Here is a 20,148-nt window from a genome sequence, read left to right as displayed (position 1 = left end):
GCATCATTGTCAAAAGCCAACCATAATCCACAGGTGCAGCAATATCAGTCACTGTGACCTGAATTTACATTATCTACACAGCCAATTAAAAACATTCATGAGCTATTATTCAGTTGGAATGTATGAATTATAACCACATGCAAATAGATTATCAATTTTACATGAATTGGGGTGAGGGGCAAACAGGCTTCCATATCCAGTGCACTAGTCAAGTTGGATTAACTTTTCCTAACAGTGATTCCCTTTTATACTTCCAACAATGTTTCTTTTAAAAAATAATGAATGCTACCTTTGAAATTACAATAGCTGTCGGTTTTGTTTCTGATGTGCCCTTTAGTATAAATTGCCCATTTTCTTTTTCTTCACAGATGGATGTTCAGTTATTTTGAGTGCATGGTATGTTCATGACTTGCACTCAGAACTGAGGGTTGACTGTTGAATATTCTGTCTGATATATCTGTTGTGTCCCTGTGTTGATTATTCCCTGTTCAGTTTGCAGGATATTTCCTCCGGGTACTGGGTATTGGTCGTACACTTTACGCGCAGCGAAGCAGTGAAGCAGATTGACGTGCTGCAACATGTTGCCACTAACCTCGGTCGCAGTAAGTATCACATTCCAGATGTGCATCTAATTTACATAATCAATTTGCATTTGTACCATTTGATTTAAAAATAATTGAAATTATTTACTTTGTTTTCTTTGTAGCTCTGTTTTCATCCTGCTCTCCAACTTCCTTTTAACTCTCATCTCGCGTATGCATCATGCTATTCCTTCATCAGACCATCACTGCTACTTCTGATCCTGTTGTCATGCAATGCTCACACAGCACATTAATTGGTCTTAGGATAGTGATCAGCAGAAACCATGGCTGACTTTGCATCCTGTCCTCTTGAGGGTCATTAGTTTGTGTAATTCTCTTTCCCAGAAAGCGATGGAGGCTGTGTTATTACAAATATTCAAGGCTGAGTCAGATAGGGCGTCAAGAGTTACTGAAGGGCAGATAGGAAAGTGCCATTGAGGCCACAATTAGATCAGGCATGATCTCATTGAATGACAAGAGAGGGCTAAAGGGGCCGAATGGCCTAAACCTGATTCTTGTGTTCTGTTGAAGTGGCCCTAGTCCTGCTTCCTATTTGACCAATTTTACTTTGTCCTCTTTCTCCCCTGAGGTCGAGCCTGGCTGTACCTTGCATTAAATGAGAATTCTCTGGAGAGCTACCTGCGGTTATTCTGGGAAAATCAGAACCTGCTTCATAAGTACTACTTCAAGTAAGTCCAACTGCGGGTGAGCACGTGGAATTATCAAAGCTGGCAGCATGGAAATCCAGAATGGATGATTGACATACCACCAGCCTATGAGAACTGACTATTAGGATTGCAGGATGTTCCGCTGTATATACCACAGATGTCAGTGTATAAGCTGACCTGTGAAGCCTCAAATCGTTCCAAAAATGGGATTCCAATTATTCACCAAGTATAAAAGTGAACTACTAGCACGGGTGTTGATTGTCACCATCTTTAAACTCCTGCACATCTTTGCAACGCAACCTGTATCACCTGCTTGATCCCTTCCACCCAGTTATAAGGTACCAGTAAGTTTAAAAAAACATTTGTGGATGCAAAATTGAGGCTGACTACTAATGCAATTGATAAGGTCAATAAGCGGGTTGTTGGAGGGATCACCAAATAATTTCACAGGATAGTGAGCACCTGACGAAGGTGAGCTCTCCATTGTTCTAAACCATGAGCTACTCATCTATACTGTCCCTAGTTGTGTTATTCATTCTTGGAAATGGTCACTGTTAGCAAGGCTACCATTTATGGCATTTATTGCACATCCAAAGAGATGGTGGTGTTGAGTGTCTCGACCTGCTGCAGCCAGTCTGGTGTAGGTACATTCACTATCCTTTTGGGGAATTCCCAGGATGTTGTCCTAGCAGACTGTAGGATCCGGTACTCTGTTTCTCGACCAGAGAGTAATGACTGAATTCTTAGGGTGTGGTATGTAACCAACTGCACCACACCCAATGAATACTGATTGTTGTGACCTCTCACTGCTTAGGACAGGCATCAATATTAAGTGCGTAGATTTACATTGGCTAATTCAACATTGCTATGTGTTGGCAGACTACTCTCAGCAGTGATGAAAAATTGGAAGGATTAGGTGGTTCGCTGTATTCTTAGAACAGCGCCCACATCTGGAACAGTTATCCTGATGCGAATGTAAGAATTACAAATATTTTCCAATTGGGTTAATATCTTAAGGAGCAGTTTCAAACATAAAATCAAAGGAAAATGAAGACCTGAGATGGCCTGATAAATGTATTCTGCCTCTCTTTAACTCCTACCATCTGGAAAATTAACATATCTATATTACTATGTCTCGTGAGTTGTACAAATTGTGCGCAGTTAAATGGGTACTGTTTCAATGTAAGTTGCTCAGTCTCTTTACCAAGTGACACTCTCCATTGTACCTGAAAGAATACCCAAGGTAAGACACTGCACTTGTAACATAACAAAGGAAATATATTCTGAATAGAGGACTGTGGTCTTGTAAACATGTGATATCTTAACTGTATTGTTTCTTCAAAACCCTAAGGAATGCCCTGGTCTGCAGTCATGATCACCTGACCCTCTTCCTCACATTAGTATCCGGCCTGGAATTCATTCGATTTGAGTTGGAACTGGTAAGGAACATGCCTTCTTTAAATGATGTGGTGCTGGCTTTTAAAATACTAAAAGGAACAGATGTAAAATAGATCTTGGTCTGAGTGTGCAGGACTGAAAGTCAAGTATATAGAATTAATGAACCTTAAGCAAGGGACTAGAAGAAGTGTTTTTCTCAGTGTAAAGTTTGGAGGGTGCCAGGAAAGGACCAGGGATGGACAGCTCTTTCAAATAGCCAGCACAGGCACAATGGGCTGAATGAGCCCCCTTCTGTGCTGTATGATTATATGTTGAAACATGGAATAGACATGATGTGTTAGCAAAGATCTACTGATACCTATTTGCATTAATACGCTTACTTGCTGGTGGTGCTGGCTTCCAATGTCGGGGTCCTCACGGCTGGTTGCGAACAAAGTAACTTTGCCAAGATTCACTGAGACCAGTTATAAGATTTATTTTGACAGTGGATTTAATGTTTCCGAAAGAAAATTACTTTTGGACTGAGGCCAGCTCCAAGATCTCGGCTTCAAGAACCAACATCAATTGCATGGGTCTTGTGCAATGTAAAAAGTCACTAAAGTCCTCAATTGCCAAACCGAGGGGACATCAGATCTAGAAAAAAAAAGGGTGAACGTATAAGATGCAAGAATTATATTTATTTTGGAATTTTGCCTGTTTTACTTTTTCTGAGTGGTAGAGGGAGTTCATAATACCTTCTTTCCCGTGGGCTTAACAATATTAGTGAGACTGGGCAGAGTTTTATGAAAGGTCAATTCCTGATGGAAGTGAAAAGTGTTTTAGTCCACGCAGTTATATTCTGCATTAAATCTTGAGATGTTTGTGCTCTGATCTACTTGAAAATAGGCGAGCCTGTTTATTATTTTTTTAAAGACAGTCTGAGATCTGTATACATTTTTAAAAATAAATTTAGAATACCCAATTCATTTTTTCCAATTAAGGGGCAATTTAGTGTGGCCAATCCACCTACCCTGCACATCTTTTGGGTTGTGGGGGCGAAACCCACGCAGACACGGGAAGAATGTGCAAACTCCACACGGACAGTGATCCAGAGTCGGGATCGAACCTGGGATCTCGGCGCGTGAGACTGCAGTGCTAACCACTGTGCTGCCGTGCTGCCCGAGATCTATATACATGATTAAAAAGCAGATTTTACTATTAAGGAAGTTGTCTTTATATTGAATCCTCACTAACATCACTGTCAAGGTTTTCTTTTTGGTTCCTAGCCATTGTCCATTCTTTTTTTAAAATATGTTTATTCTCCTTTTTCACATTTTCTCCCAAATTTACATCCAATAATCAGTAATGAATGCAATGTCAGGGCAGCACGGTGGCTCAGTGGGTTAGCACTGCTGCCTCACGCGCCGAGGTCCCAGGTTCGATACCGGCTCTGGGTCACTGTCCGTGTGGAGTTTGCACATTCTCCCCGTGTTTGCATGGGTTTCGCCCCCACAACCCAAAGATGTGCAGGCTAGGTGGATTGGCCATGATAAATTGCCCCTTAATTGGAAAAAATTAATTGGGTACTCTAAATTAAAAAAAAAAAATTTTTTTTTTAAACGAATGCAATGTCAATCCCCATATCAACAACAATGATCCCATCCTCCCACCAAACCCCCAAACATTAGCCCGCGTGTTCACATAAACAAAGAACAAAAAGGAATCAGGAATCACCCATAGTCACCATTAACACATACAGTCCCCCCCCCCCCCCTCCCAATGTTCGATGTAATCCAATTCTCGAAAGTGCGTAATGAATAACGCCCATGAATTGTAGAATCCCTCCATCCTTCCCCTCAGTTCACATTTGACCTTCTCAAGAGTCAAGAATTCCAGCAGATCCCCCCACCACATCAGGGCACAGGGTGAAGAGGTTGATCTCCATCCCAACAGCATCCGCCTTCGGGCGATTAACGAGGCGAAGGCTATAACATCTCCCTCCACACCCGTTTCCAGCCCCGACTGGTCCGACATCCCGAATACGGCCTCCTGAGGGTCCGGGTCCAGTATCGCGTGCACCACTTTAGAGATTACCCTAAAATCTCCTTCCAGTAATCCTCCAGTTTAGGACAGGAACAAAACACATGAACGTAGTTTGCGGGGCCCCAGCCATTGTCCATTCTCATTGTACTTTTTCTGTTCCTCTAATTCTAGGATGTTCCCTACCTGGACCTGGCTCCATATATGCCAGAATATTACAAGCCACAGCACTTGCTGGACTTCGAAGAGCGTCTGCCCAACTCTGTGCATGGTTCTGACAGCCTCTCGCTCAATTCGTTCAACTCCGTCACCTCCACTAATTTGGAATGGGATGATAGTGCCATTGCACCCTCCAGTGAGGGTAAGTTCCAAGAGCTTTGCTGTATCCAAGGTGTCCTCATTATAAACCCCTTTTACATGTATTCATGGTTTTAAGCTAAAAGACTCTACGGATCATGTGGGTGTTTTGTGGTGTGTGAAGTCAACCCCTCCATCTGTGGGTTAAATCTAGTAATTCCCCATCCTATTCATGGTTCAGTGACCGTACTTGAAAATGGATGTTGGACAAGTATGGGATTGGGCGTGTCTGTGATGCCCTCATCTGTAGTGATACAGGCACTTGGCCAAGGTCCTTGACTGGTATTTGAAATCATAATGCAGTTAGAGTCAAAATATTCAGGAGATAAATGGAAGGCTATTGATCTGTCTTGCTCTGACATGCTTTACATTGCCTTTCAGAGGGATGTGTTGGGGGAGCTCTGGAAGATAATGGAAATTCTCTCTATTAACTCTTGTTACAGCAGAGCCCCCAAAGAAATAGTCTGAAGCATAGAGCTAGGAAATTACTTATTGGAAGATCTCACACGATCTCCCCGTCATCCTAAGCCTGATGAATGAGGACATGCATGTACGGCATGAATAACTGAGCAAGTCAATTGAGTAATTAAAAAACATGTATATCTTGTACAGAGAAGACAATATAATCATGTGTTAATCGGCACCAGTCATAATTAAATGAATAGTCGGTGAAGTGAAAATGTAGGCATCCTCAATATGACCTTGAAATTCATATCATGCAGATGATTCAATAGTTAATAACTTTAATATATCCCGCATGGAGGAGCACATGTATAGATTGCAAGGAAGATGTGGTTTTGTAGTGGAAATGCTTCAAAAGCTAATGGTGGACAATCCATCACAAGCGTGGGTCGTAATGTGATATCTGCTGTGCTGTTGCAATGCAGCAACTATCCATATTCTGGAGCCATTGACTCGCTTTTATAAATCACATGGAGATTGAGTTTACTTAATTACAGGTAAACTCCATTTTTTTGCAAAATCAGTCAAGACCAGGTTCATTCCGGGAACTAGGATTTTCCTTAAAACCAGGAATTCTTCAGCCTAATGTCCCTATCAGCAATATGATCCGACATGGAAGCTGTGCTGCAGGACTGATCAGTCACAGGAAATTTCAATTGAGGATGCCTGTTAGTTTATATAAAGGGTGAAGTTTAAGGAAAGAGCAAAAGGTTGGTAAACAGTTGAGATTTAAATTAGAGACATGAGGGATGAAAAAGGTGAGATGTTTGAGGAGAGCAAACGTGCACAATGGGCAGAAGATCTAATAATCACCCACTTTGCAACATTTTCTGAGATCGAATTAAAAAGGATGAGTATCTGCAGCCAGAGCCTTCATGGTGGAAACACCATAAAAAGATGCATGAACTAATCCTTGAATTAGAACAACTGCATAGAACTGATAGATAGAGCACAGATAGACAACATCAGGTTTCAGACTCCTGCCTTTAAAAAAGGAGCTTTGACAGTTCCTTAATGATTCTGCAGATGATGAGTATTTGCAGTGATAACGATAATTCAGATGAAAAAGGATGGTGGTCTGTTTAGAATGTCAGCTGTATGAACGGCATTGTTTTAATATTCCCTCTGATTAATGTGGCCGGTCAGAAAGGAGTTGGCGGAAGAGGTATAATTTTAGCAAGGCAAATGCTCCTAAGCCCTCTGCAGTAAGTTCAACAGTCTCTAGTTATTTTTTAAAAGTACATTTTAGCCTGTGACTTGAATGCTTCAGCCGGTATAAATTGTCAAATTACAAAAAGGATTCAAACAACTGCAAGTCCACAAACCTGTCCGCAAAATCAGCATTTCTGGTAAATTGGTATTGTGTATAAACAGGATTTACCTGTGCAACTTGGGCTGATTTAGATAAGTGGGCTACACAGCTGGTTTGTGATGCAGAACAAGGCCAGCAGCGTGGGTTCAATACCCGTACCAGCTGAGAATTCTGAATTCTCCCTCTGTGTACCCGAAAAGGCGCTGGAATGTGGCGACTAGGGGCTTTTCACAGTAACTTCATTGCCGTGTTAATGTAAGCCTACTTGTGACAATAAAAGATTTTTTTTTTAACTTGAAGATCAACTTAAAATCAAGCTTGAAGCTTGATCGATCTGCAGACATGATTTCATTGCAAGTAATAGGGTCGAGCTGCAAGGAGAGAACACAAAGAAAATCTGGGGTTGTATTTCCTAAAATTTCAAAGGTTATGCAGTGATTCAATTGAAGTTTTAAGGTATTAAAGGGAACGTGTAGGGTGGTTTGGTAGAAAGGATTTCCGCTCATTGCAGAGTCTAGGACCAGGAGTCATTGTCAAAATATGTGAGCCAACCGTTTCGTAAGTGAAATTAGGAAACACTTCTTCACACAAAGGCCGATAGAGGTTTGGAGCTTTCTTCCTCAAATAATAATTGGCACTAGATTAATTAATTCTAAAACTGAGATTGATAGGATTTGATAGCCAACGTATTCAGGTAAATGGGATGAGTTTGTAGATCAGTCATGATCTCATTAAATCGTGGAACAGGCTTGGGGAGCTAATGGCCTACTCCCCTTCCTATCACAGATGAACATTTGTCGTGTCACAGAATTTGTGTAACATACCCTGAGAAGCATGCTTGGTATTGCACATGCTTATTCCGTGCTGTGGAGAAAACTTCCTAATAGTAATCGCTGGACGCAGATATAGTTAGAAGTACTTTTACTGGAGGTTTACATATGGAATGCAACCTTCAGCATCAAGAAGATCAACTTAATATCTATTGTGAGAGATGGACCACCATGTTGTCTAATCACAAGTAATTACTGTCACCAGCAGGCACTACAAGTCTAATCTGCCCAATCATGGAATACTTGCTGTCCTGTTGGTCAGACTGCAGAAACAAAACACCTTTTATTGCTTTGAGCTCAGTACAGTCCAAGCCACGCAAACCAGTAGAACTGGAAGAGTTTGCGGCACAGTGGCAGAGTGGTTAGTGCTGCTGCCTCACAGCGCCAGGGACCTGGGTTCAATTCCAGCCTTGGGTGACTGTGTGGAGTTTGCACATCCTCCCCATGTCAGCGTGGGATTCCTCTGGATCCCCTGGTTTCCTCCCACTGTCCAGAGATGTGCAAGTTAATTGGGTTGGCCATGCTAAAAAAAATTGCCCCTCAGTGTCCAAAGATTTGTAGGTTAGGTGGGGTTACGGGAAAAGGGCAGGGCAGTGGGCCTTGCTAGAAAGCTCTTCAGAGGGCTGGTACAGACTTGATGGGCCGAATGGCCTCCTTCTGCACTGTAGGGATTCTATGGAATCCAAAGTCTATGAAAAATCACTGGAGCAGCACTACAAGAATTGTTGCTGCTTCATCATGCTAAATACATTAATCTACCAAGTATACCAATGGCAAACACTGACATAGCACTCAAGCCTGTGGAGCTCATCACTTAAACCTTTGACCCTTAAATGCAAAATTAGGAAGAAACTTGAAGAAGCAGTGTGGTAGAGCCAAGCATTAGGCCTATGAAAAGTTTATTATTGATGTAACAATGCAGTTTCTCCTGGATTTTCTTTCTAAATGTTACAGCAGTCAGATCCTCGTGGGACACCAGTTTTTGTTCTAACTTTTGATCCACTGTCATTTGGCTTCCTGAAGCACACGAGTTTCTAGTGTTCACTACATGGATCATGTTTACTTTCAGTTAACAGCAAATGCCAGGGTAAATGAGGTTCACATTACGCATTATGTACCATCCAGTGTAGTGTTAACCAAAACTTTTCTGGGAGTGTTGCTCACAACTTTAACGTGAGCACCCACACCAAATTGGCTGGGGAAGCAATTTTTCTCCCACTGGCCTGTACTGTATCTTTCTTCACAAATTATGAAAGGCCCTATTCTGTGCTTCATTATCAGTATAATTGGGAGGTTTCTAAACTGCCAAGAGCTACAGCTGGTGTTCCTGTACTGCCAGGAAACAACTCTGCAGCATTAGTCAGCAAGATTTTATTTTGTATGTTTAGATCTCAGCTGTTTCTGATCTGCTAACTGGAAAGAGGCTTGCAATGCAGGAAGAGTGAGTTATAACCTGTAATAAACAGGCAAGGAATATACTAACCACTTATTTCAACAGAAAAAAACAAACCATAGTTGGAAGATGGTGCAGATTACTGGAGAATTAAGGACATTATTTTTTTGACCGAAAACATACACTTGTTTACAATTGGAGCTGTCACTCGAGGACATAAAAGCATAGGTGGCTGGAACTATGAGTCCTTCATCATCACACACACACACTCCCAAAATTGTTAAAATCTGGATAATGTTTGACGTTGCTACCTGAAGTTAATTGATGGAATAAGATAGCAGTGTGAGCCCAAACACTCAGAAGACATGCCTATGGCTACATTTTGGCCTGGATTGGTTCTTTGTTTTGAACGTCTCTTCCCCTGTTGGCATGTGCCAGCTACTAAGTAATTCTTCAAACTTGTTAAACTTGAACTTTTCAACAAACATTAAGATATTTTTGTTAGTAAGTTATAAGACAGAATAACCCAATAGGCAGTCTCTGCATAGCGTGAACATCTTTACATTTGTTCCTGCAGTGAATTGGAGTGACAGCAATCTGACAAGGCCTCTCATAGGTATGTCTTGCTCTTTGATTGGCAGGCGGCTCGCCAAGTAACTGAAACATTTTCTGTTCCTGTGCTGTGGATCACTTATGAAGTAAGGCTTGCAGAGCGGAACGTTGCCATGAGGGAAAACATGATTTGAAGTGGGAGAGGTTCATTTTGGTTAAAATGCTGAGACTGTTATTGAATTTCAGGTCAGCACAAAGCCTGAATATAGCTATACATTATCCACACAAGATAAATGGCCTTAGTGAGGAACTGAAGGATGCAGAAACATGCAGAGCAATAGGCCATTATGAGTTAGCATTTTCAGGATCAGGATCTCAAAATTGTGGGTTGAATCGATTTGGATAAAATGCCAATTGACTTTGCAATTTGGGGTTTAATTTAATTCATTCTTGGAAATGGGCACCATTAGCATGGCTAGCGTTTATTGCACTTCCCAAGACATGGTGGTGTTGAATCTGTGGCCAGTCTGGTGTAGAAACGCCCGCTGTGCTTTTGGGGAGTTCCCGGCATTTTGTCCCAGCAGACTGTAGGATTCTGTACTCTGTTTCTCGACCAGAGAGTAATGACTGAATTATCAGGGTGTGGTTTGTAACCAACTGCACCACACCCAATGAATATTGATTGTTGTGAGTACTCACTGCTTAGTAGAGGCAGCAATATTAAGTGCCCTAGATTTACTTTGGCTAATTGCAGCTCCAATTTCAAATGCTGTATGTACTTTGCATCTCAAATTGTTGCTGGACTATGGAATGTAGAGCACTTGGGTTGGGAATAGTGATGTTCCAACATTGCTATCTGTTGGCACCCTAAATTAGTGGTGATGAAAGATTGGTGACCAGCAGGATCCATATCAGCTGGGAATGCAGTTTAATTGAGCAATAATCTACAGCTAATGTAGTGTGGAGGCTCAGTGGACTTCTTAAATATCAATGTCACACCACAATATATGTACAAGCAAGTTGGTACTCAATGGTGTACTTTAAAATACGCAATATTTTTAAGAAACAGTGGTGTTTTCTTTTTCTGTTATCCATGGTGAAGGATGTGATATTGAATTAGAATATTTTACACATTTCAGTACTGCATGTCAGGTTAGACACCATAAATCTCTTCCACCTGAACCAGAGTGGCACTTTCCTTTCCCGATTATCTGCCATTCCATGGCCTTTAAGTGAGGTTACCAGTTGGGGGATAGTGTTTTTGTATTTTATCATGACTCAAGCTCGGTTCACATGGAGTCTTGTGCCCAATAAACAGAGAATTTTAATTCCAGCTTTCTGGTTTTGAACCCAAAGGAACCAGAGTGTAAAAGCAACATTCACTTCCTCAGAGGGGTAGACGCCCCATCTCGAGAGTATTCAGCACTTGTAAAAAGATGATTTGAAGGCAATTGAAATGTGGAATTGTCTATGGGTATTGCTGGAATAACTGTCAATAACTTTATCATCTGTATATGACACTGATTTCATCTCATGCTATTTGACTATGACACCATGACTTCCATTGTTACAGATTTTGCTTTTGTTTTGTGTGTTTTTCTCATCCTTTCATTATAGATTATGATTTTGGAGATGTCTTTCCTGCAGCACAGTCCATACCCAGCACAGACTGGGAAGGTGGGACTCTCTTAGGCTTGTGTTGCTGCCTGCTGCATGCTCTGTCCCTAACGCTGTCTGTCTCACTCACTGCATGCCTGCCAGGGCTGCTTCAAGCGGTTGTGTCCATGTGCATTTGGTGAAAGTGTGTCAGACAGAAAAAATGGCTGGAAATCATGAACTGAAATCTTTAACATGATCATACTTCATAATTCTGTTGTGGTGGGTTTCATATTGAATCAGAGCTACTGTAATCTAGCTGTCTTGCAGAAATCTTAATTGCAACACATGTTTTTTTCGTTGATAAATGCAACCGTAATAGCTTCTCTTGCATTTCAAGAAAATGTATTTTTTAATTCCATTGTGTAGCGCAGAACTGTCACTAACATCTCAGACAGACAACTAGAACCTGGCAGCCATTGGAAGGACCAAATCCGATCTTGACCACACAGAGCCACCCTATTAATTGGCATAGGTTTGTTAAAGAAAACCTCTCTCACCTGTAAGAGTCATATAGTAATCACTAATGTTCCCCAACTACTAAAGACCAACAGATTGAATAATGTGATTTTGATTGCTGCTGTACTTTGGCTTTGGATCACCAAGGATAACGTTCAGGGATTATTTTTTTCACTTTGGATTTACTCCTGCCTCATATTAGTTGTATTTTTAATGTAGAACTGCTGCCCAAAAGTTTAGAAACCTAAGTCATGCTTAACATAATGCAGCTTCTGTTTCAAGTCCGTTTTCTTCTGTTGAAATAAGTCCAGCTTACCAATGGTAAGAATCTATATGGACGCAGTTCCTTTTAAGATGTTTTTTGGTGTGACTGTCCTTTATGCAGTGTGGCAAAGTAACCAACCTGGACTGACCCAAGAAGTTCCCTGAAACCACTCGTGTACAATCACACCGTCTGCTGTGCTTTTGTTTTCTTTCTCCCAATCTAATCCACATTTCGCATCATTGGGACTTGACCTTTGTTATGAAGAGTAACTGGATCTTCACCATGCCGTCTGTCAAGGCATACGTTGTTATGCTCAAACTCTTTGCCAGATGGAACCATCTGGTAATATGGGTTATGGTTTTTCAAGGACCAATGTCCTAGGACGGAATGAGGTAATTTCATCATTGGGTGTATCATCAAACTGGAGTCGCACACTACCAGAAAGAAACGGTACCACTAGATTTTCATTCACTCTGCTTCAGTTCTGCTTCCTGTAAATGTTTTGAAAACTCTGCCCAGCTTGGTGTTGGGTGATTCTAGGTGTGAGGATTGAGATTTTTGGTCATCAGTCAACCCTTGGCCTTTTCTTAGCACTGGTACTAGTACTTTCCTCATTGCTGGCCCTTCCTCAACATTCCTCCTCTCAACTATCTCCTTGTCCTTTTCACTTGGCTTCAAAGAGGTTAAATAGTTTCGAACCTGCCAGATAATGGCAGGCGTTTTATGTTGTGGGAGCTTCCTTGGCCAATGTTTTGATTCACGTGTGAGTAGGAAATTATTTAAATTGTGTATATGCTTGGAATGCCAGGAGATTCTGCAACCTATCCTTTGAAGAAAATGTCTTCCCATACTCCTCACCATTGAGGCATTCTCATGCTGGAGCTGTGGCATCAGCAGTGGCCACCAGTAGTGGTGGCACTGCTGAGCTGCTGGCCCTGTGATTGATTGGGCTGACAGCCCTGGGAATGGGGTGACTGTTCTCCACTGGATGGCAGCCCTGGCAAAGGCCTGTTAATTGACCACTGCCAGCAAAATGCCAGCCCAGTGTTACACTTGCTACTGGAGCAGCTCCTTGAAAAAACTCATCCTTAAAAGAAGTAGGTGAGTGGAATCTATTTAGCATTCTGTTCTTTATCTAGCCAAACTGACTGTGATAGCTACAGTGGGACTTTTTATTGGATCTGTATTGCTTTGTTTATTGGATGTCATGGTTCTCTCATTAGACCTGAAATGTGACTGAACCCTGAACAAGATGTCTTATTTGGATGGGAGCCCTCCATTTCCACCGAAGAAATCAAAGCAACTAGATTCCTGGGACAGGAGAACATCTATGTTCACAATTCTTGGTAGTTAATCTAACCATGCAGATGTTAAGTGAGTGGATGTACGATCCTAAGTGTAGGTTGACCGCAGCAGTTCTAAGTGATCATGGGAGATGAGCTTGACTGTACACTAATTTTCAGTCTTGTTTAAAACACTGCTTCAAATAACCCCATAATCCTTGCCAATTTGTTAATGTAAAAAAATATATACTTTAAATGAAAACCATCCCAGAAATAAACATTGGTTTGTACCCTTTTTTGTATTTGTTTCTCATAGAGGGTGAATTGACCGACACAGTCAGCAGTTGCCCTCGATCTGGAACCTCGGAGAGTCTGCCATCAAACAGCAAGCCCAGCACGAGGAGTCCAACCCTACGCTACAACCCCTTCAATATTGAGAAAGAGGAATGTCCGCAAACACCAAATGGCACTGTGGTGCCATGTACTGAGCCTGAGAGAGAGGAGAGCACACCAGATCTCCAGGAGAGCAGCACAGAGCTTGAAGTAATTAGGTCAGCCATTGCGATTGGAGCTTGACTGGGGAGGTGGGGGTGCAGATTACCTTTCGCCCCCCCCGACTCTCAAACAGATGGCATTAACTTTCACATTGCTTTGTTTGCTTTTAGGTACATGATAGGGCATTGTTCTTCCGGCTGTCCTTGATAATATTTATCCCTCTGCCAACATCACATTTTTTAAAAAAAATTCTGATCGCATTGCTGTTTGTGGGGGCTTGCTTTTTGCAAATTGCCTGCATTACACCAGTGACTATATTCAAAATAAGTATTATGTTTTTCTTATCTGTTCATGAGGTGTAGGTGTCGCTGGCTGAGCCAGCATTTATTGATCATCCCCGAGGGCATTTAAGAGACTGTGGGTCATGAGTCACGTGTAAGGATGGCAGATTTCCTTCACATTAGTGAACCACATGAGTTTTTAACGACGGTTGACAATGGTTTCATGGTCGTCATTGGACTGTTCTAATGCCAGATTTTTATTGAATTCAAATTCCACCAACTGCCCTGGTGGGATTCGAACCCGGGTCCCCAGAGGATTATCCTGGGCCTTTGCATTACTAGTCCGTTGACAATCCCACTAGCCACTGCCAGTGAGCAGTAATTTGCTGTAAAGTGTTTTGGAATGTTCACAGTTGTGGGTGGTGCTGTATAAATGCAAGTCTATTTGTGCCACACAACAGCAGTAGCCTCCTGGATCTGTGTAGACTAGTGTGTAAAGAGCTGTGGTCTTGAAACCATGAAATGCTACAAAGCTATCTGACCACTACTGAAATGTAGAACCCAATATGTTTGGAATTGAATGTAAACTCATGGTTTATTATGCACTGAGTTAATATAACCATGTGCTACGCTGCTATACTGCCTTTGATATCTGCTGGTTTTTATATTTGCTTTCTGAATTGTTGTCCTTCCACAGTAAAATGTGTAGTCAAAGTCTGAGAACTAGTGGAGCTCTGCCAATCTTAATTGGACAGTGCCAGTATTCCACTGAGTGTTGTGTGGCAAAACACCTTGGGATTAAGGCTGACCCTTGATGACTTAAATTTAAAATTAATTCTTCCAACTCTAAAGAGTATTTTCACTTTGGTCTGTGAATTGAGAGAGTTCAGCAGGAGCATGTCATTTGATTATTTTTCTTCTTTCCCTTGCTGTGATACAGATCCATTGATTCTTACTGCCCTCCAATACTTTGTGCAGGAGCAGGAACTTTGACTCCAATTTTTCCCCTCTTGATAGCCCTAGGAGCTGAGGTAGATTTTGTAGCAATACCAATGCCATCCCCAGCTAAGTTCAACCAATCCGGAACCTAATGCACTGTAAAAGACCGTGGATGGTACATTTCCCCCCTGAAACATTTGAGGAAGTTGCTGATTATAATTGTTTGTGATTTCAACACCATAGATTGGCGAAGAAGAGGAGAACACCAAAGAAGAAGAGAGCAAAATCTGAGGAACAAATTCATGATGCTAAAAATTCAGATGTACAACTGTCAATGGAAGATGGTGCAATGTCAAAGCAGGCCTGTGATGCTGAAGAACAGAATAATGAAATGGGTTTACAGAAATCCCAAGGGATTGCTGCTGGTGGGGAGGACTGCAACTCCCAGGACAAGATGTTACAGTTGACGCGTAGGGAGTCTGATGTAGATGCCCCCAAGCCAGGTCTGCTAATACCGCAGATGAAGGACACATCTATGAACAGTGTAGGAAATCCTTTGAGTAAGGTGATGGAGCAGCTCAATGGAACACTGGATGCCAACACTTGGACGTCAGGCAGTGATCATCCTGAGCAGCCCTTTCGGACTTCTGTCCCGGGGGAAGCCCCGGATGAACCTCCGTATAGCCAGTATAGTGAGCGGATGCCACCTGCCGTGGATTTCTACAGGTTTGCCCTCGAGAGTCCAGGTACTGGTGCAACAGGTAGCTGCAACTATGACTTTGCAGGGGATGGCCAACCAGAGGATGTTTTTAGTGGCGATGAGGCTGCTGGCACAGAAACGTGCAAAGGAGAAAAAACCCCTGGTGCTGTAGAGGAACCACGGACAACAGAGGAAGCTGCTATTCTAGAGTGCCACAGAACAGAAAATGCAGAAGCTCTTTCAGAACACGTTAAAGAGGCTGATGTTGAAACTGGCACGGTATCGGAGACTAGCATGGAACAGTTGGAAATTCAGACCTTGACCTCTGAAGATTCAGAGGAGGAAGAAAAAGCTCAAAGTAGCCCATCAGAACTAACTCATTCTGCTGACTTCAGGTAAAGTAATATTCTAACTGTGTTTAGTCATAATTGGAAGTATAAGTATTTTCTTAATACCAAGGAAATAAAGTTTAGTACTTGCCAAATGAGAGCCGTAACTCACTTACTTCTGCAAACACTCAATGCAATCTCTTTGGACTTACATCTCTGTATTTCACATTGAAATATTCAGATCACAGCAAGTTGTATGATGCCCTTTAACGCCAATCTTCAATAGGTTGATTTTTCCACAAAATGCTAAAGTCCTGAATATACGAAAGTCAGTCAGATTGACAGGACCAGAAAAGGTAATTGCAGTCTACCTGGCTGTTGCTAATGTTCCTCAAAATTCCACACAATGCTACTACTTTCATCAAAAATCTATTCACTTTCTAAGTTTGAGTTCTCTTTCCTCCATTATCAATCTGTCCCACATGGCGTCTAGCTGCAAGATTCTAAACTGTACTGTAGCTCGTGTCGAGTTTCTCAGTTCCCATCTCTGATTTCAATCAGTTAAGGGGACTAAGCCAAATCTCTAAAGATTGAGGAGCTTAGTGCATTGGATTAAATCGTGGCCGTTTATCCCTGAAACCTAGGTTTGAGTGCAGCTCAAACTGAAGGAATGAAAGTACATTTTTGTGTCTGGCTATAAAAATCCTACATGGAAAACATTTGGACTGTATTAAACCGTTGCATGCGGTTATGGATAAAATTGTCCCCAACTGACTATCTATCTTGGGCGGGCGGGCGGGCGGGGGGGGGGGAGACAAGATTATTGTTGTGAAAAGATGTTACAATATCGCAGAATGGATGGAGTTTTCTAACTCTTTATCTAACTTGTGCTCGCATGTCACAGTTGGGGAGCATCTTGGAAATAGTATAAGGATTAGATAGTTATAGGGCAGATAGATGAGAAATTTAGAATATAAGGAGAAATTTAAAATAAAAATACCTAACTGGAGAAGGGCTAATTTTATCAGATTGAGTAAGAGTCTGGCCCTGGTAAATTGGAGTAAAAGACTGGCAGGCAGAAAAACTAGCAGCCTTTGGTGAGGAAATGGTTCAGTTGCAGTTTAAGTACATTCCGCATTTGAGGAAAGGGAGAGCAACCAAAGCAAGAGCTCTCTGAATGACTAGGCAATTAGAGAGTAGGATAAAGCAGAAAAAATAGGATCATGACAGGTATCAACTTGATAAGACAGAAAGAATCAGACTGAATATTAAGGGAAAATGAAAAAGGAAATAAGAGGGGCAAAGAGACAATACAAGAATATATTAGTGGTTAACATGAAAGGGAGCCCAAATGTCATCTGTGTCATCCATGTCTGTGGATTTGGGCACAAAAAAACAGCAAGGGGAAAAAGTGAGAGGCAGGCAGAAAGAAAACTGCAAGTCTCTTAAGGACTTCCCAAGATGCTTCTAAATTAATATGGAACAGTCAATTGCATAAAGATAAATTGCAATTAGAATAATAATTAGTTCACAGCTTTCTGGAGGTGTTCCTCCTTTATGTGCAGATAAGGCCTTGCTCCAACAACTCATCAGAAGGAAAGCACTTCCAACAATGCAGTAGCCTCTCAGTACTACACTACATGTTAGCCTAGTTTCAGCAATTTGAACATACAACATTCTAATTTAACAGTGCTATTAATTTAGCCACACTAAAGGTTTAAAAAGGAATTTCTGATAATATGGGTAAACCAAGAAAGTTTCCATTAATTTGGAATAATTATTTTATACTTCATTTCATGAAAGGGAGCCCAAATGTCATCTGAAATTGCGGAGGCTACAATCTTCCAATCCTCCTTAGATACAAAGGCTGTAGGATTGTGAGTGGGAGGAAGGTAAATCTGAAATAAAGGCCAGTTAGTTTAATATCAGTGGCAGGGAAGTTTAAAAAAAAAACAATTATCCTGGGAGACAATCAATAGCCACTTGGAGAAGCACAGTATAATAAAGGAGAACCTGCGCTGATTTGTAAGGGTAAATCGTGTTTGGCTATTATTCTTTGATGTGACAAAGAGATGGATGAGGACAGTGCAGTTGATGTATATCATAAACTTTCAAAGGGCCTTTGTATTAGGCTAGTTAGCAAAATTGAAGCCCATGGATAATGGGATAGTAGCAGCATGGATATGAAATTGGCTAAGGGGAAGGAAAGTAAGTTGTGGTGAATGACTTTTTTTTGGCCAGTGCTAGGATCACTGCTGTTTTTAATACACAAATAAACTGGACATGGGGGTACTGGGGACAATTTCAAAACTTGCAAATGACACCATGCGGACGTCTGGTTAAAAAGTAAGGAATGTAGTAATAGATTTCAAGAGGACACAGGTTCGTGAAATGGGATGATGAAATGGCAGATGCAATTCAATTTTTTAAAAAAAGTTTAGAGTATCCAATTATTTTTTTTTCTCCCCCAATTAAGGGACAATTTAGGATGGCCAATTGACCTGCCCTGCACATCTTTTGGGCTGTAGGGGTGAGAATGTGAAAACTCCACACGGACAGTGTCCCAGGGCTGCGATCGAACCTGGCACCTCGGCGCCGTGAGGCAGCAGTGATAACCGCTGTGCCATCGTGCCGTGCTAACAGATGAAATTCAATGCAGAAAAGTGAGGTGATAGAGAAGGCTAAACAGATTTGGTCAAAATGTTTAAAGCCTTGAAGCATCCACATAAAGTAATTAAGCAATTTCCAGTGGCCGAAGTGTCAATAACCAGAGGGCACGGTTTTATGGTGACTAGCAAAAGAACTAGAGGAAAAGTCTGTTTTTGCGTAAAAGATGGTTAGGATTTTAAACACACTGCCTGATGGGATGTTGGATGCAAGCTTTCACAGTAGCCTTCAAATGGTTCTGTGCTGTACTGGGGTTCCCAAGATTCGCGACTACATTTTCCCAGTTACCCTTCCCTCTTTTTCTTTCTCCACCTCCATCTCTATTTTGTGCCTGCCTCATTGTACTCCTGAATTATCCATCTCTGGATCCCAAGTTCTAATGTTTCGGCTGCTTAACAACTCGCCCATTGATCCCTGTTGTCATGCAGGAAGTGAGAGTAGCCTGTGATGACAACTCTGTGCTTCTGTCATTCTGGAAACTGCACCGTGTAATTTTGGAACAGAACAGCGGGGGATCAAATTTGTATTTTTTTTCCCTGTGGCATGTTTTCTCTGGTGGAGATTTATTTTTGTATAATTTCTGATGTTTATCATATGTCAAGAGAAATCTGTTGGGCTTCAATTGAGACTCACCCTCCGGCAATTGTTACAGAGTTAAATTCACAATTTGTTCAGTGGTGAGTTGATGCGACCTGCTCTTGTTAACTGTCAGGCTCCGGCCCAGCTGTTCATTTTTAATTTTCTTCTTTGTGCCTATAAATCTTTGTTTCTTCATTTCTCTCCAAACTTGAGCCTTTTTAAAAGAAAAGTCCAGTCTGAAGCTTTGCTGTTTCGTCTTCCAGGACACCTTCTATTGTGAACTAAACTGTCTGAAGCTGACGATTGAGCCAGGAGTTGATCATCAAGCCTGCTTCACAGTTTTATTACGCTTTAATCTTGAATTCTCTACCATTTCACTGTATCCCATAATACCTCAGTTGATTCAGCAACTGGAGCTGTTTATTCCATGGTTTTAGGCAATACTTTGTGTGACGATTTTTCTCTCTCTCTATTTTTCTTTTAATCAGTTTGATTTGAATATAAGGATGGCCAAGTGTTTTGCAACCGCTGTTGGTGCAAGTGGAGGCATCAGCCTTGTGATTTATGTTTCTGTCCTTTTCCCTCAGGGTTGACAATAATCTGCTGCTTCTGCTGATGATTCACGTTTTCAAGGAGAATGAAGAGCAGCTCTACAAAGTAAGGGAGCTGGGGCGGGACCACAGTAGACAATCCACCTGAATTTTGTTTTAAATTAAGTATAAACATTCTGATAGCTCACTGGATAATGTCACCACTGTTTGGTGACATACTGGTGTATGATAGTTGAGGGAGGTGCCAAATTCATTGTCTGTGCTGCGCATAACTAGAGTAGCAGTGGATGCGCTGCCCTTTATTTCAACAGCCTGTGTTAGAGAGGTCATTCATTACTGCTTCTGATTGCTATCCAGTAACTTAAACTGGAA

The 20,148-nt window shown here is 41.6% G+C and overlaps 1 protein-coding gene across 4 annotated transcripts in view; it reads left to right on the top strand.

Moving 5' to 3' along the window:
* The window catches only part of plekhm2 (pleckstrin homology domain containing, family M (with RUN domain) member 2), a 73,552-nt gene that overhangs the window by 18,984 nt on the left and 34,420 nt on the right, over positions 1-20,148 (top strand). The window contains exons 3-11 of one of the 4 annotated variants that reach the window (XM_038821641.1): positions 493-602; positions 1,171-1,270; positions 2,601-2,688; positions 4,841-5,027; positions 9,598-9,636; positions 11,190-11,249; positions 13,552-13,786; positions 15,194-16,045; positions 19,813-19,882. In XM_038821641.1, the coding sequence (XP_038677569.1) occupies positions 493-602; positions 1,171-1,270; positions 2,601-2,688; positions 4,841-5,027; positions 9,598-9,636; positions 11,190-11,249; positions 13,552-13,786; positions 15,194-16,045; positions 19,813-19,882 (1,741 nt within the window). The remainder of the gene's footprint in view (positions 1-492; positions 603-1,170; positions 1,271-2,600; positions 2,689-4,840; positions 5,028-9,597; positions 9,637-11,189; positions 11,250-13,551; positions 13,787-15,193; positions 16,046-19,812; positions 19,883-20,148) is intronic. The other 3 variants (XM_038821642.1, XM_038821644.1, XM_038821645.1) reach the window with 3 other exon arrangements.

The sequence above is a fragment of the Scyliorhinus canicula genome, chromosome 16 (genome assembly GCF_902713615.1).
Source record: "Scyliorhinus canicula chromosome 16, sScyCan1.1, whole genome shotgun sequence".
Classification (NCBI taxonomy): Eukaryota; Metazoa; Chordata; class Chondrichthyes; order Carcharhiniformes; family Scyliorhinidae; genus Scyliorhinus; species Scyliorhinus canicula.
This window is presented reverse-complemented; position numbering and strand designations above follow the sequence as displayed.